Source organism: Pimephales promelas, chromosome 3 (genome assembly GCF_988280905.1).
Source record: "Pimephales promelas chromosome 3, fPimPro1.hap1.1, whole genome shotgun sequence".
NCBI classification, from domain to species: domain Eukaryota; kingdom Metazoa; phylum Chordata; class Actinopteri; order Cypriniformes; family Leuciscidae; genus Pimephales; species Pimephales promelas.
In genome coordinates this window covers 5,462,292-5,478,677 of record NC_142771.1, presented here as the reverse complement: position 1 = coordinate 5,478,677, position 16,386 = coordinate 5,462,292, and the positions used below count along the sequence as shown (strand labels likewise).

The window sequence follows — 16,386 nt, the reverse complement described above, 5'->3', positions numbered from 1 at the left end:
AACTAATAAGTTGTATTTTTTTTAGTTAACTCGAGTTTTAGTGCATTTCTACAGTAAATAACTGGCAACAGTGTTGCCAGCATTTTACTGTAAAAAAACCTGGTAAGGTCTAACAGTGTACCGTATGCTGCTAAACATGTCATGATTAATCTCCATTTAATCGTTCTTTTTGTTTTTGCTCTTCTGATGGTTTTCAGCTTTCTCTTTCTGCAAATTGTAGCCTATACCCGTATTTTCCGCACTTTAAGGCGCAACGAATTATAAGGTGCACCTTCAATGAATTACCTATTTTAGAACATTTTTCATAGGGCATACCGGATTATAAAGCGCATAAGATAGGCTACTGCAGTCAAACGTTTGACTGGATTTGCGTTATGCATCCACTAGATGTTCTAAAGGCTAAAGGGAATGTAGCGAGTGTCCGGCGCTGGAGGTGAGGTGTTTATTTAGTAGCTAATGTGAGCGCGCTGGGGCGGGCACAACTTACATTAGCAGCCTGACTCATATGAGTAGCCTATTCAATGTGCGGCGGCTCGCTGACAGTTGGCTGTTTTGAATGAGACAACCCGGTTACTGTGAACTGGGAGCGCTTTATGAACGCGAGCAGCGCCGGGCACAGTGTGTCTTTTCGTGTGTATAAATCGCTCCGGATTATAAAGCGCACTGTCGTTTTTTGAGAAAATTAAAGACTTTATAGTGTGGAAAATATGACCACGCACCCAAAATACTATCAAAACACTCAAACCCAGCCTCTATTCTTTGCGAAAGATGGATAAAAAGGCGCAGATGAAACAAAAACCTTGAAAAAATAATATACGATCCGGCCAAATCACAGAGATGTCGATTCGCACGGGACTAATATTATCACAGGACCTCGGTGTTCGGCGAAATATAGTAATTTGCGGGGGAATTTTTACTTTACAAATTACAGACATGGCCGATTCGCACGGGATTAAGATCTCAGACAAACTCCGCAATTATTACAAATTACTACAGGTCACCAGTTAATACTAATCCCGTGCGAATAGGGCTTTAGACATGCGTGACCCCAAAACCATGCCATTCTACCATTGGCCAGAAGCTCTGCAGCGCTTTAAAGCCGCCGCAACACGCCTCCCTAGAACAGCATCACGCAAACCCATAATTTCACCAACAAATTGAACTTTTCTTAGAAAACTAATCAGAAATAAATAACTTGAAACTAGCGATTACAAAACGAGCATGATAAAAGCAGCCGTTTCTTGGCATTTTTTGTTGTTAAGCTACTTAAAGTCACTCTTTAGTCAGTACCCAGACAGCAAACTGACATTGAATCAACGTGGAAACGACGTCTCTCATGACATTGAAGCAACGTTGATTTTGCTCATCGAATTAACGCTGAACCAACATCAGACGCGGCATTCTTCAAAGCTAAATGAAAATCGAAAATTGGTTTGCTTTCATAACGTTGAAACAACGCGTTGATTTCAAGTTGATTTTCCGTTAGTTTTGAAAGAATGACGCGTCTGACGTTGGTTCAACGTTAATTCGATGAGCAAAACAATGTCAGATCAACGTTGTTTCGATGTCATGTTTCCACGTTGATTCAATGTCAGCTTGCTATCTGGGTACCGTTCTTTTGGACAGTTCGTTTCACCAGTTCTTTTACATCCTCACGTAATGATGTCAATTCATCCTGTCGGATAAACATAAATTCAAGAAGTTTCCGGTTATGCCACCAAGAGGATGACAGCCTAAATTCCGAGATCCCCGACGGTTTTGTGAAATAATGTAGTTTTGTAAACCTTGCTGTATACTTTGGATTATAATGGAGAAAGGGCTTTCTACTATGAATGTCATCAAAAATGACCAGCCCGTTCTCATCCTTTAGCGTCACATAGAACGCTAAATGACAAAACAGCGCTATACTACGCACATGGCACCCTTTATCGTTAATATAACACGCGAACCCAAGGCGTCATAAATCCTTTAGGGTAATATGAGACTACCCTACCCCACACCTAAACCTACCCATCACAGCGCGTGTTATATTAACGATAACGGGTGCCATGTGCGTAGTATAGCGCTGTTTTGTCATATAGCGTTCTATGTGACGCTAAAGGATGAGAACGGGCTGGTCATTTTTGATGACATTCATAGTAGAAAGCCCTTTCTCCATTATAATCCATAGTATTATAGACCCTGAAGTGAGGCAAGGTAGCAGAAGTAGCTCTCCTAGTTCGTCTCCACTTTGTGAGGGTGGCTCCGAAGTTAGCCTTCCATGTATTATCAATGAACTCCAGGACTTCAGAAGGGACAATAAGGTACAGCTTTACTACATTAAATAAGAACTGAAGAGAACAAACGATAGACTGGAGGAGGCAGAGGGGAGAATTGAGGAAACAGAAACCACGCTTCAAGCAACGTCAATGTTAATCAAGCTACTAACACAGCGCCAGGCTAACCTGGTTAATAGATCAAGAGGGCCATGCGCGCACAGACAATTTAAGGATTTACGAAATATCCAGGCACTCATATGGTAGCCTTTCTGGATAACCTGTTGAAAAGTGCATTAGACTTTCCCAGTGATAGATAACTTGGGATTGATAGAGCACACCGCGCATTAGCACCGAAGCCCAACAATCCAACAAGCAAAGCCACGGTCTATATTAGTTATGTTCAGGAGCTATCGCACAAAAGAAGAGGTGTTTCAGAGAGCTACGGAAGCAACAAGGGACATGGCTTCACAAGAATTTTCAGTAACTGTGGTGAAGTCCTCCAGTGCTACGGATCAGGAGATGATCCGTAAATGATTCCCACTGCAACTCTTCACCTTTTGCTTGCCATGCAACTTTATACAACTGCACAGCAAAATCCCCAGTGTTAAATGAACACTCCTCAGTGTACATATGTGTGATCAGGTGTTGTTAACTATTATTTATGATTCAAGATTCAATCAAATTCATCATATAGTGGCATAATTCATTGATCTCATACAGTCTTATCTTTCATTGTATGAGGAACGTTAAACACCAATTTATTTCACATTATTGAGTATAATAGTTCTGTGACACTATGCAAGCTAGCAGTAACAATCTGAAGAACTTTAAAACCATCATGATGTACAAAAAAGAATTTAAACTGCATCCTCTAGATGAACACATAAATCAAGAATTAGCATATGAATCTCAACAATGGTGACAATCAACAAAATAATCAGATAAAACTTTATCAAAGATAAGACTCTATATGAACTTAGTGAACAAGGAAACTACATGATGATTATATACTCAGAGTTATAGCAGACGATCACCATCATGGTAACTGTAAACGTCTGACAGAAATAAAGTCATTCTGGTTAGGACTAATTAAAGCTGGTAATGCTGTTTGTGGAGTTTTTTTTAATCCTCCTCTGATGAGATCTTCACAGATTGAATGTTATAGTTCTTATTGTTTCTCTATATTGACATTCCCAGAATTCCCTGCGTGACACTTCACATTTGATGTTATTTCATCTAAACAATTATGTTTCTTTTTAGGTTCTGTTATCAATTATGTACATTTGGGGTTTATATTACATTATATATTGTTTAATGAATGGGTATGGCATTATTTGGAGTCATGTGTGTGTAACCATGATGGTGTTTTTTATGTGTGTGACACTGTGCTCCTTACATATATTGATGTGTGCCTCAACTTGTGTGGAAAATTAATGGTGAACTTTGAATCATAATGTGTTTTTTGTACCACCTGTATTATTATGGTGGTTATCAGTATTTTACAAAGATATAAAGCAGATTTTAATGCTTTAGTGAAAATGAATAATAATATTTGTCGGCTAATGAAACATAAGGGTTGTCCCATAAAATCAAAAAGATTGCTACTGTATAAATTACTGGGAAACAGAGTTGATGTTTTATTTATTTATTTATTATGCCGAAAACTTAAGTCCAAAGTAAGGTTGCTACAATATTTTTAAGATAAAATACTGGCATCCAAGCTGGTGTTTTCTTACCGTAAATTTCACAGTTTTTTTTTTTTTGCCCGTAAATTTAAGTCCTGTGAAACATAAAAGGTTGCCACCCTATTTTTTTACGGTAACCACAGCTGCCGGTATTTTACCGTAAATTTCAGCGTTTTTTTTAACAGTGTATCGAATGCGTTCGATATTAATTTTGATATTTAAAACATTTGTAATATATTTTGATACTTTTGAATATTGACTGTTAAACTATATTCTGGTTTTTTTTCTCCCTGTGAGAGCGAGGCACAACCTAACGCATTTTGGTTTTGGCTAAATTAATTAAAAAATAATTAGGTTAGATTAATACTTTTTTACACAAGCAACATACACATCTCTGCTACAAATGAACACTTAAAGTTTTTTTCTAGGACCTACCATTTTCGTACAGTTGCACTGAAAGTGACAGAAGTGCAATTGTTAACTTACCCCATGTGCGGGGTTAATTGTAACAGACAGAGGGGTTAGTTGTAGCACTTGTGTCTAACACACATAATTCAGGACTATTTTATTTGTATAGTTTGATATTGTTCATGCATCTGTATAGACAGATATCCATACATCCATCCCTCATCCAATCATCCTTCTATTATGGATCAATATCATGGATGGGGACATAGAAAGGGGCTGCACAGTCTTGTAAATAATAATAAATAAAATTATGAATATTGTAATTGCAAATGAATTAGATTTGTGTGTGGCAGCTGCATGTACAATTATTATTATTAATAATGATAACAACAGTAACAATAATACAAATGAGCTTAAAATAAAAATTAAAAAAGGGTTTATTGCATTGATAACAGGCAATATTTTTAATAAATAAACAAGTTATTATTCATAGTACACTAAATTTTAAACATTTTAAATTCCAACATTGTTTGTGAACGTCCAACAAAGTTAAATGTATACTCAAACCTGAAAAGTTGTGTGGCTCCGTTTTCATTTGATTATCATTGTACACTTGGAGGCTTAGTTGTAACACTGTGTTAGTACTAACCCCGCTGTGTATTACATATTTTAAGCCTAGTTAACAGTCGCTAGGAATTGCTGACATGTTTCAAAACGGTGCTATGTTTGAGCCAACAAGACAGTGATTAAGGCAATATAAAGTTAGATTTGGAAGCGTATACATCCAACCCAGAAACCGAAAAAAAAACCTATGATGAAAAAAATTACTTTCATGGTGTCAAAACACTCTTTGTCCAGTATCTTCACGAAATATAATCAAAACTTTCCGCAAATTCGCAGGAGACCGTCTTCTGGCAGCAAGAGAAAAATATCGGAAACACAGCCTGCTTGATCCTGACGAACTATGTAAACGGTCTGTGTTACATTTAACCCCGCGTTAGGTTGTGCCCCGTGCTCCCCTATATCTACTATATCCAGTTAATCCAATGATAGGATAAAAGTTTCAGGTAAATAACAACAACAACAAAAAAAACATTAATATTGTTATTTGACACTCATATTTAGAAAATCACAAAGAGATCATTTTGAAAATCAAAGAATGGCACAGCTGGTTTTATTCTTCTGTTTTTCAACTTCTTGTAGTAGCTCTTTTATTTCTTCTTCTCTGTGGTCTTTCAGGTGTTGATAAAGTTTCTCCAGTAGTTCGTGTTGTTTATGACGTTCTTCCAGCATCAGTTTGAGCTCCTGAATGTGCTGCTCTTTTCTCTCTCTGAAATCATTCAGTTCTTCTGCTTGTTTTCTGGCTTCATCTTCATGTTTCTTCTTTATGACTTTTATTTTCTCTTCATATTCCTTTGTAATTTCATTTTTCTCGTTCTCTTCTTGTTCTTTTCTCTCCTTATCATCTTTTTCTCTTCTCCTTTTCTCTTTATCTTGCTCTTGTGTCAGATCTTCAATCATTTTCTTCCATTTCTTTCTTTCTTCTTCTCGTCTTTCATCATCATCTCGCTTTCTTTTCTCCCACTCCTCCTTTCTCTCTCGCTCCAGTCTTTCATAATGTCTTTTCATTTCAGTTTTCTTTTCTTCATATTCTCTCTCTTTTTCTTCTCTTTCTCTTCTCTGTTTCTCTCTCTCCTCCTCTATCTTCTGTCTTTCTTCTTCTCTCTCTCTCTCAAATCTCTTTCTCATTTTCTCCAGTTCTTCTTGTTTTTCTCTCAGTTGTTCTTCGTGTTTCTCTTTTCTCTTTCTTTCTTCTTCCTCTCGTTCTCTCATCTGTCGTTTCTTTTCATCCTCCCATTCTCTCTGCTGTCGTTTAATTTCCTCTTGAGTCTCCTTTCTGTCATTTTCAGCCTCTTTTAATTTTCTTTTCCATCCCTGTCTCTCTTCCTCTTCTTCTTCATTCCTCTTTTTCTCATCAGATTCTCTCTTCTTTATTTCCTCTTTTTGGTTCATTCGTAACTCTGCTATAATTCGTTCTTGTTCAACTTTCATCTTTTCTTGATCTTGTCTGTATTTCTCTTCTCTCTTTCTATCTTCTTCTTCTTTTTCTTTTTGCTGTTTTTCATACTGTGATATCTGATATTTAATCTCTCTCTTCATTTCTTCTATTTTTCGATGATATTCAGTTTTTTGCTGTTTTTCCTCTTCTGATCGTTTCTGATTTTCAGTCTCTCGTTTCTTTTGTTCTGTTTTCTCTTTTATTTCAAACTCTCTTCTCAGCTTTTCCTCTTTTTCTCTGAATTGATTCTCCATTTTCTTTCTCTCCTCGTCTGCTCTTTGTTTCTCTTCCTCAAGTCTCTTAATCATATTTTTCTTTTCCATCTCATATTGAGCTGTTAATTTTTCATTTAGAACATGAATTTCTCTTTCTCTCTCTTTCATTATTTGCTCCATCCTCTTTTTAATGGACATCTCTGCCTCCTCAAACATGCAGTTAGTGAAGTATCGACCCTCATTGGTGTTTTTCACTTCTTCTATCATGTTCAACAGGCGAGTTACTTGAGTTTTGTCATGTTTTTCTCTGTTGTTGAAAGCCAGGAATCTGTTTCCACAATCTCTGATCAGTTTCTTCAGTTCAGCACAGTTATATTTGCACACATAATCTTCTATGGACTCATTCTCAAGATCGTCTCCTCTAGTGAACAGGACGATGCTGAACTGAGCAGCTTTATGACCAAAGATCTTCTTTATCAGATCCATAGTGTCCATTGCCTCCTTGGTGAATCTTCCCAGACTCAACACAATGATGAACACATGAGGTCCAGGTGACGACAGTGAAACACATTTCACGATTTCTTCCACCACTTGATCAGTTTGCAGTGTTGTGTCAAAGAGTCCTGGAGTATCAACAACAGCGACTGATCGACCATCAACTTCACCAACTCCCTTCTCACACACAGTCGTCACTGAATCTGGCCTTAATTGGCTGTGGAACTCATTTCTTCCCAGAATAGTGTTTCCCGTTGCACTCTTTCCACTTCCTGTCTTCCCGATCAGCACAATTCTCAGACACTCATGATCATTTGATTCACCTTCAGCACCTGAAACATAATGTTGGTAGAATTAATAAAAAAAAGGAAAAATCAGATAAACTTTTGGTGATACAAACTACTGATCAGCAACTGCAGAAAAAAAGTGCACAGCAATGAAGGGGTGACACGAGTCTAAAACATCAAGAGTGCAAATAAGACACCCCACCACACACACACACACACACACACAGAGAGAATATGCAAGAATATGCAAAATAAAATAAATAAATAACCAAAAAAAACTCACTCAAATGCACGCACACACACAGCAAAATCCCCAGTGTTAAATTAACACTTTAAAATTGTGAATTATATAAACTCTGAGCTGAGTGTTAAATTAACACTGAATCAGTGTTAAAGTTAATGATACAATTAAGTGAATAATTGAGTGATGATTGAGCATTATTGAAGACACCTGATGTTAACAAGCAGAATCACTGAAGGAGAAAACCAGAATTTTTAAGTCACCATTATGGTGATCAGTGTTTGCTTTAGTTGGGCTCTTGACCCTTAAATCATTAACTTTATATTTTGTTTGGCTGCTGTACATGAGTAATAACAGCCAGATGAACAAATAGAAAAGGTGATCTGATGATGATGGTTATTTTAACATAATCATTCTTTCACAATCATTTGACCTGATTCACTGAATTCATATAGAGCTTAAATTCTGAGTTAGGTTTACTTATTAATTATAGCAGCAGTGACCTTGTACAGCGTAATATTTTTAATGCTGACAATGTATTCAAAATAATTTCTTAAAAGCTTTTCTTATACAATTTTTTTACTTCTCTACAATTTTAAGACACACAGACATCAATAATTAGGCTGTGAATCTCAACAATGGTAACAGTTATAAAGCATGTTGCATTGCATTCTGGGTGCCACCAATCAAAACTCATTCATGGCTCCTATCATGCATTGCTGCGTGAATAAATAATGAGCTTATGTTCAGAGGTGATCTGTTTGTCACCATTGCTGAGATTAGTATGTTAATTCTTGATGTCTGTGTGTGCCTAATTAAAATGTTTGGGGATTTTTTAAAATATATATTTTTAATAATTTTTCATTGAAAAGGCTACAAATGGTGTGTCCTAAAATGACCGTGCTGATAAAATCCTTAAGGTAATTTTAACTCAGAATTTATGCTCTTGATGAGTTCAGCGATTCAGGTCAATTAATGATTTTGTTAAAACACAGCCAACACCATTAGATCATCTTCTCTATTTGTTCATCTAGCCGTAATAACTCATATACTGCAGCCAAATAAAATCTAAAGTTAATGATTTAAGGGTCAAGAGTCCAGCTAAACCAAACACTGATCACCATAAGGGTGACTTAAAAAATCATTTTTTTTCTCCTTCAGTGATTTTGCTTGTTAACATCAGGTGTCTTCAATAATGCTCAATCATCACTCAATTATTCACTTAATTATCTCATTAACTTTAACACTGCTTCAGTGTTCATTTAACACTCTGCTCAGAGTTTATATAATTCTCACTTCTCAGTGTTAATTTAACACTGGAGATTTTGCTGTGCACACACGCTCACTCACAGAGAGAGAGAGAGAGAGAGAGAGAGAGAGAGAGAGAGAGAGAGAGAGAGAGAGAGCGAGAGAGAGAGAGAGAGAAACTGTCTGCATTGTTTTCCCTTTTTAACAAATGTTATTGTTTGATTGTAATCATAATGCAAACCTGATACTTATCAAAAAAATAAAATAAACAAAAAGTTGTTTTTTAGAATATCTAAATATATATCTAAATAAAAAAATTAATAAGATAGAGAAATCATGTCTAAGTGATCACCCGTATTAGACCTACCTATATTGTATTTATATAAAGCGTTCACAGGCAAATGTGCTTTATGTTTAGGTCTATATTGCTTTTATGTCCCCGGTGTCGAAATCAAGCAAACATAAATGGCAACACGATTCCTGGCTGCATGTCAAGTCCAACATTTTGTTTAAATTGATAAAATTGTTCGTTTTAGTCGCATTTTCGCAGTTTCCCCTATTAAATCCAGTCAGGCAGCAGATCTTTTGCCACTCAGTCAGGCTGAGGGAGGTTGTTCCGGCGGGAAAGTGACGTCAATGCATTCCCTCTATATTAAAATGCAATTATTATTATCAATGCATTTTTTTTGTTCAATTAGGCTAGCTAATGCAATTCAACATTTTTCTTTCAATTGCCAGTTTGACTATTTTATGCTCTTTCTCATAACATAAAGAAATGATTGTGCACAAAACAACACACAATACAGAGCACAATACAAAAATCCACTCACCTTCTGACTGAATCTTCTGCTGCAAGTCTTTGATCATACTTTCCATTTCACTCAGTTTTTCTTCCAGTTCATGTCTGACTCTGTTCTCTTGAGCTTTCACATATGTCTGAAGTGAATATGGTATAGTCTTCATCTTCTCTATATAATCCAGCATTTCTGGGATCTGTCTTGAATTTTCAGGCACCTTTAAAAACATAACTCTGTACTGACCTCCACAACGACTGATTAACCTCTGAGAATCTGTGCTGGATTTGACAAATTCTGTCACTGGTCTGTCAACACTGAGATCTGAGATGAAGAGCAGCATGAAATGCTCTTTGGAGTAAAATATCTTCTGGATCTTCTCTATTTCTGCTTTGTCTTCATCAGTCAGAGGACCAACAGGAACAATGAAGAGGAAAACATGAACTCCAGGATCACAGAGAGACATACAGCGGAGAGTCTGACGCATCACTTCCTCCTCTGAGAGATGATTGACAGCTGGAAGCTCCACCAGACTGACCACACATCCATGAACCTTATTTTCTTTCTTCACACACTCGTTACCTCTTGCTAGCTGACTTGAAGGTTTTAACGATTTTCCTCGTAATAGTTTGGACACAGCGACCTTTAGTGATCTATTGCTTCCACACAGCACCAGGTTCAGCTTCTGTTTTCCAGATAAATTAGCTGACACTAAAAAGAAAAAAAAACATACATAGTCACAGTTTCACAGAACACGTTTTTTTTAAACTCCAATCAGTTTAAACCACATTATAGCTTGATGAGGCTTAATTACCAGTTAAAAAAGACACTCTGATGCGTTTTTTACCAACTGCAAACGTCTAAATGATGATTGCGAGAGGCCAAAGTAGAAGGAATTACAATAATCCAGCCGTGATGTAATAAAGACATGGATAACGGGAAATTATTCTGAGCTGGCAAAAACTATTTTGACAACAGAACTAATCTGGAGTGCGTTTCCCGAAAGCATCGTTAGACAACTATGGTCGCAAGTTGGTCGCAATTTCCATTGAACTCTATTGGTAACGACGGAACTTACGACCATGGTTGGCTAACGATGCTTTCGGGAAACGCACCCCTGTTTGTCAAGGCAGAGTTCTGAGTCAAGGATGACACCCAAGTTTATTAAGGTTTAATAAATGGGGTGAAGTGACCTAAATTTTGCACCAAAGTGCATCTTGCCTTGGGAGAACCAAAAATGTGTGACAAGACTTAAATAGTGACAAGACTTCGGTCTTATTACTTTTTAACTGGAGAAAGTTGGTAACCATCCAAGTTTTGATAACTCTGAGACAGACCAGAAGAGATTGTATTGAATCACTAGATTTTAGAGGCAAGTACAACTGTGAGTCATCTGCAGAGAGGTGAAAATACACTCTTAAAATGGATGTGTTAAAAACAACACAACCTGTGTTATATCTTAACACATCTGTGTGTTTAGTTAAGGACAACACATTTTGTGTTACTTTTAACTCAACCAGTGTGTTATTGTTCTTAACACAGGGAGTGTGATTTCACTAAGTTTGCACTTTGAATTAGATTAAAATGTAGCAACTGACAAAATATTGTGTGTAAATAAGTTTTATTTACACTGGTGCACTCTTATAAAATGATTTTGTAAATAACACAACCTGTAAAAAGAGATGTTAAAAATGACACATGCTGTGTAGATTTTAACACATAAAGTGTGTGTGCTTAGGGACAACACATTTTGTGTAGATTTTAACACATGTTGTGTAGATTTTAACACATGTAGTGTGTGTGCTCAGGGACAACACATTTTGTGTAGATTTTAACACATGTTGTGTAGATTTTAACACGTTTTGTAGATTTTAACACATTTAGTGTGTTTGCTCAAGGACAACACATGTTGTGTCAAATTTAACACACAACCCGTGTTGTTTCTTTACACATCTCTGTGTTTATAAGGATTACACATTTTGTGTTACGTTTAACACAACTAATGTGTTAGACAGCAGCAGTGTGTTGTTGAAACCTTTTACACACTAATGTGTTATAGTAACACAACTTGTGTCAGATACGCGTCACATGTGACTGTAGTCGGAGAGTATTTGCCAGAGTTACTTCCCGTGTGCTTACAAAAGTGTTTGGATGAACACTGACACGTATTGGTAACTTGTGTTTATGTAGTCCAGTGATGTTTAATAGAGTTTGTTTGAACATTTGGATGTTTTAAACATCATTAATCTACATAGACAAGCTCTTATTGAGAATTAACAGAGGTTTGATGTTTCATTTCAGTTTTATTTCAAGTCACCATAATCGTGATTAATGGCTCCTTTATTTGGGCTCTTGACCCTTTACTCTTGTTTTAGTGTTTCTCTGCCTGCTGTAACTGTATTTTTATAAAATACATCTGTTATGGTGATAGAAAATATGATCAGATGGTTCTTGACGATGTCATAATCAGCAAGTTATGATCAAGTTTTTGAGTATATGGATGGGGTGCTTTATTTTAATGATTTATTGTTAGTTCTGAAAGTTTTGTGAAACTACATCCAGCAATCAAAAAGTGCAGAATGACAAAAAAAGTTTAAAGCTACGGCAGAAACCAGTCAAACACAGATATCAATAATCAGCGTATGGATCTCAATAATGGTGACAAACGAAAAATTTCAGGCCGCAATGCATGCTGGTACTTATGGATGAGCTTTATACTAGAGACATGAAGCTTTGCCACCATTGTTGAGAGTCATATGCTGATTCTTGATGTCTGTATTTGACTAGTTTATGCTGCAGCTTTAAACGTTCTCTAAACATATATTTTTTAAGAATTATAGCATGAGGTAGCATACACCATAATATCATGTAAAAACTGAGTATCTTTAATCAAATATAAGTGATCAAATATACGTTATCTCTTAAACATTAAACTTCTCTTGCTATGTTAAAAAAAACATCATGTTGAAAACTGATCATTTAATGATCTTTTTCCTCAAGATGATTTCAACTGTTTCAGATGTGCAAAATAAATACACAGAAACAGCAAACAGAGAAACGAATGATAAAAAGTGAAGGGTCAAGAGCCCAAATAAAGCTGCCACTAATCACGATTCTGGTGACATCAAAACAAACATTCAATGAATCGTCAACACAAAACCTGGTAATTCTCAATAAGTGTTTCTGTAGACGTCTGACAGAAATAAATTGTTTGTTATAATAAATTAGTTATTAATAACAAGTGAAATCAGCATTTGAAAAAAAAAACATTGAAACCGAGGCATGATGTGATTGGCTGCCAAAAACACTCATTAATCTGAAGTTTTTTTATGAATTAAGATTTTATTTATTTATTGTAATGTATTGTTTCATTTATTTTAGAGCTTGTTATGGGATACCATATAAAATATACTACCACTAATTATGTTCTTAAACACAAACTTTCCTCCTCCACCCATTAAAATTCTATCCAGTTACATTTTAACACACATTGTGTGTTAAAAACTACACAACTTGTGTCAAAATACCATCAACACATTATGTGTGTTGTTTTTTAACACATCTCTTTTTAGAGTGTAGATGTTGGGACGAATCGATTTTGGACTTTGCTTTCTTGTATCATCTTAAAAAAGTATAAATAAAAAACAATGTACACATAATATGTTTACACTACATACTGCTATTCCCAGATCACAAGTATAACAGTTGGGAAGGCTGGTGTCCTTGTTCCGTTTTCTTCTACTTTAGATTTCTGTTCCTCTTTCTGTCCAAAGTGTTAACAACAGTTAACTTCTACTTTACTTCTACTTTAGTCCCTTGTCACATGGTTGCTTTGAATTTAATGTATATTAAAGATGGTTACACTTAAACATATTAAACTTTGTATAAATATTTTTTTTTCACAGTGCAGGTTTTTGTGGAAGACTGTTAGTAGTAGTTTCAGAGCCAGCAAGTTAAAAGTTCAAAGTACTGCTCAGACTGTTTACAAATATACAAATTACAGAATGGAAATATATTTCCATATATGTGGTAAATGAATTGCAATAGATTTCTGTATTTTAAATATAGCAACGTGGAGCATGTCATGTTTGTGTGTCTCCTCCTGGACTGAAGCACATGTTCTTCTCTTCAGTACAAAGAGATTTTTGTTAAAATACGCTGTGAATATTTACAATTATGATCATATTTAGTCACACACAGGCCCCGTTTACATGATGGGAAAACGCAGATATTTCTCTGCTTTTTGCCCTCTCATTTACACGAAAACGCCGTTTTTATCACTGAAAATGATTATTTCTAAAAACTGGAGGGCAAAGTGGAGATTTCTGAAAACGCTGGTTATGTGTTGTCGTGTAAACTGGGAGAAACGGCGTTTTAGGTTCTCTCTTGGCATAGTTATGATGGTTCTTGACGGCGTATTTATTATGCGGGTATGTAAACGATGTTATTTTTGAAAATGGAGAGGGGGAAAATATTCGTTTTGCTAAATACCCGGCTTTGTGTAAAAGTGGCCACAGTCATCAAGAATCAGTATATGAATCTCAACAATGGTGACATGCTTCATGCAGAAATGCATTCTAGGAACCACCATGTGAGTAATATATATATATATATATATATATATATTGGTATAATACTCATAAATATATGAAAAGCAGCTCTTCCTTATCAACATATTGTAATATATAACACAATATGTTACTACAATATATTATTTCATGTATAATTTTAGGATCTATTTTATTATACTTAACTCACTGGATTAGGCGCAATTTAAAAATACAATCAGATCTAGTATCAGTTACCTCTGAGAGTCAAAGCAAATTTTAAAACCTTTTTCAAATGTATTTTACTGAAACTATATGTAATGAATTACAATTTTAAAAGAGCAAGTCTGAACACTTACAAAAGGGACTTTCTTCACTTCTCATTTTTTGTCTCTCTTTGGGTTTACCAGAATCATTGTGGCGAGAACTTGTGCTTTTGTCGTCTGAAGTGATTGGCTCTTCATCCACAGACATTCCTTTAAAATCATTAAATGTGTCACATCTGAGATAGTCTTCCTGGTTTCCCTTGCCCATCATATCAACCCATTGAAATATATCTGAGTGCAATTCTGTTTTTGTTTCATCCAGCTGCAGATGTCCTCCTCCACAGTCCTTAATCAACTGATGAATAGTTTGCAGTTGCACCATAGTGCTGCCTCCAATCAGTTGTGCAGTATGACTGATCATAGAAGTAATCAATCCGTGTGTCTCTTTATCAGTCGTGAGCACAATAGTGCGTTTAATCGCTTCTTCACTGAATTGTTTCAGCACATATTTGACTCTTCTCATGTCCCCCTCAGTGAAGTCTTCATACTGCAGTACGAGTATGAACACATGAGGTCCTGGATCAGACGGAGACACACACTCTCTCACTGTGTGTGTGATCTGATGATCTGAGATGTGTGGATTCAGCAGATGAAGAGTGTTAATGACAGTGATGTGTCTGTCCTTTACCATCCCACTGACTTTGGTTATATTGTTCTGCGCTAAAGCTGTTGGCTCTTCACTCTCACACATATCTATTCCCAGGATCAAGTTTCTGACTCGACTGTTTTCTGATACATTCTTACCCAGAAGAACAATCCTCAAATCACACACTGGAAAACAAAACAAAATGTTTGAAAAATGATCGAAAAATCAGCCATATTTACATGGTACTATGTATGTACAATGTAATCTATTATTTAACTGACTTACTGTTAGGACTGTCAGCAAGTAGACTTCTCCGCCTTTGCCTCTCTGAAAATAAAATCATCCATATAGTATCAGATGTAAAGAATAAAATGTAATTGAATCTTTAATGATCATGTCAGATCATCACAATTGATCACAACAGAACGTTGTGATTTGATTCAAATTCACTGTAAAATATTTTAGGAATTTCTGGAAAAAAAGTTATCAAGAAAAACATAAAAAAATAAATAACAAAATGACAGAGTGTGTGTACATAAAGTGTTTTTTTAAACCTTTTAAAATAGGTGGAATTCTTGCTGCATATGATGTGACTTAATCTAGGTCTTAATCTAATCTAGAAATTAAATACACACCTAACAATACTATCAGTGTCAAAGTGATAAATCCTCTTCATATTTTTATTAAAAAAAGAATTATATCCAATTTGAAAAAGAAAAAAGCAACAACAAAAAAACTGACTTATTATCTGGTGGTTATCTTTACTCCATATATTATTTATATATTATAAATAATAATAATATATTAATAATATATATTTATATATATTATTCCATATATTTACTCCATTGCCACATTATATACACATTTCAACCTATCTTCTACATTTATTGTAATTTAATTTGTTGCCTACCCATTCTGGGTGTTATTTCACCATCAGCAGCCTCAAGCGTTGTGTTGAAATCTGACTCCTCAGCAAATTGCTCCTGCTTTCGTTTGCATGCACATGACGAACTGCAAACACTCGAGTCACTGCCACACATTTGACTGTGGGCGGTCCGTGGCTGTATACTGCTTTACTCTGAGGAGCTTTTCAGTTCAGACTCTTTTCCTTGATGCTAACAAAAGACAGTCAAGAAACTGTTGTTAAAATATCCTATTAACATGGATTAGTTTGAAAGAAGCAATATGTGCAAATACATTACAGATTTTTTCAAGTGAAACAGAAACAACAGCT

At 35.6% G+C, this 16,386-nt stretch overlaps 1 protein-coding gene across 1 annotated transcript; it reads right to left on the bottom strand.

The window, feature by feature from the left end:
- Positions 1–3,938: 3,938 nt before the first annotated feature.
- LOC148981924 (GTPase IMAP family member 8-like) lies at positions 3,939–16,066 on the bottom strand. The gene is made up of 4 exons (XM_089127767.1): positions 16,063–16,066; positions 14,597–15,334; positions 9,727–10,401; positions 3,939–7,452 (listed from the first exon to the last, which is right to left on the bottom strand). The coding sequence occupies exons 1-4, from the start codon at positions 16,064–16,066 to the stop codon at positions 5,504–5,506; spliced, it is 3,366 nt and encodes a 1,121-aa protein (XP_088983893.1). The 3' UTR covers positions 3,939–5,503.
- Positions 16,067–16,386: the final 320 nt, after the last annotated feature.

Bases quoted from the DNA above. Each gene is read 5' to 3' on its own strand.
- LOC148981924 (XM_089127767.1), bottom strand. The intron at 10,402-14,596 runs GTAAGTGTTCAG...TTTTCTTTTTAG, and splicing joins AAGTGAAGAAAGTCCCTTTT to TGTCAGCTAATTTATCTGGA. The intron at 7,453-9,726 runs GTGAGTGGATTT...ATTATGTTTCAG, and splicing joins GCAGAAGATTCAGTCAGAAG to GTGCTGAAGGTGAATCAAAT.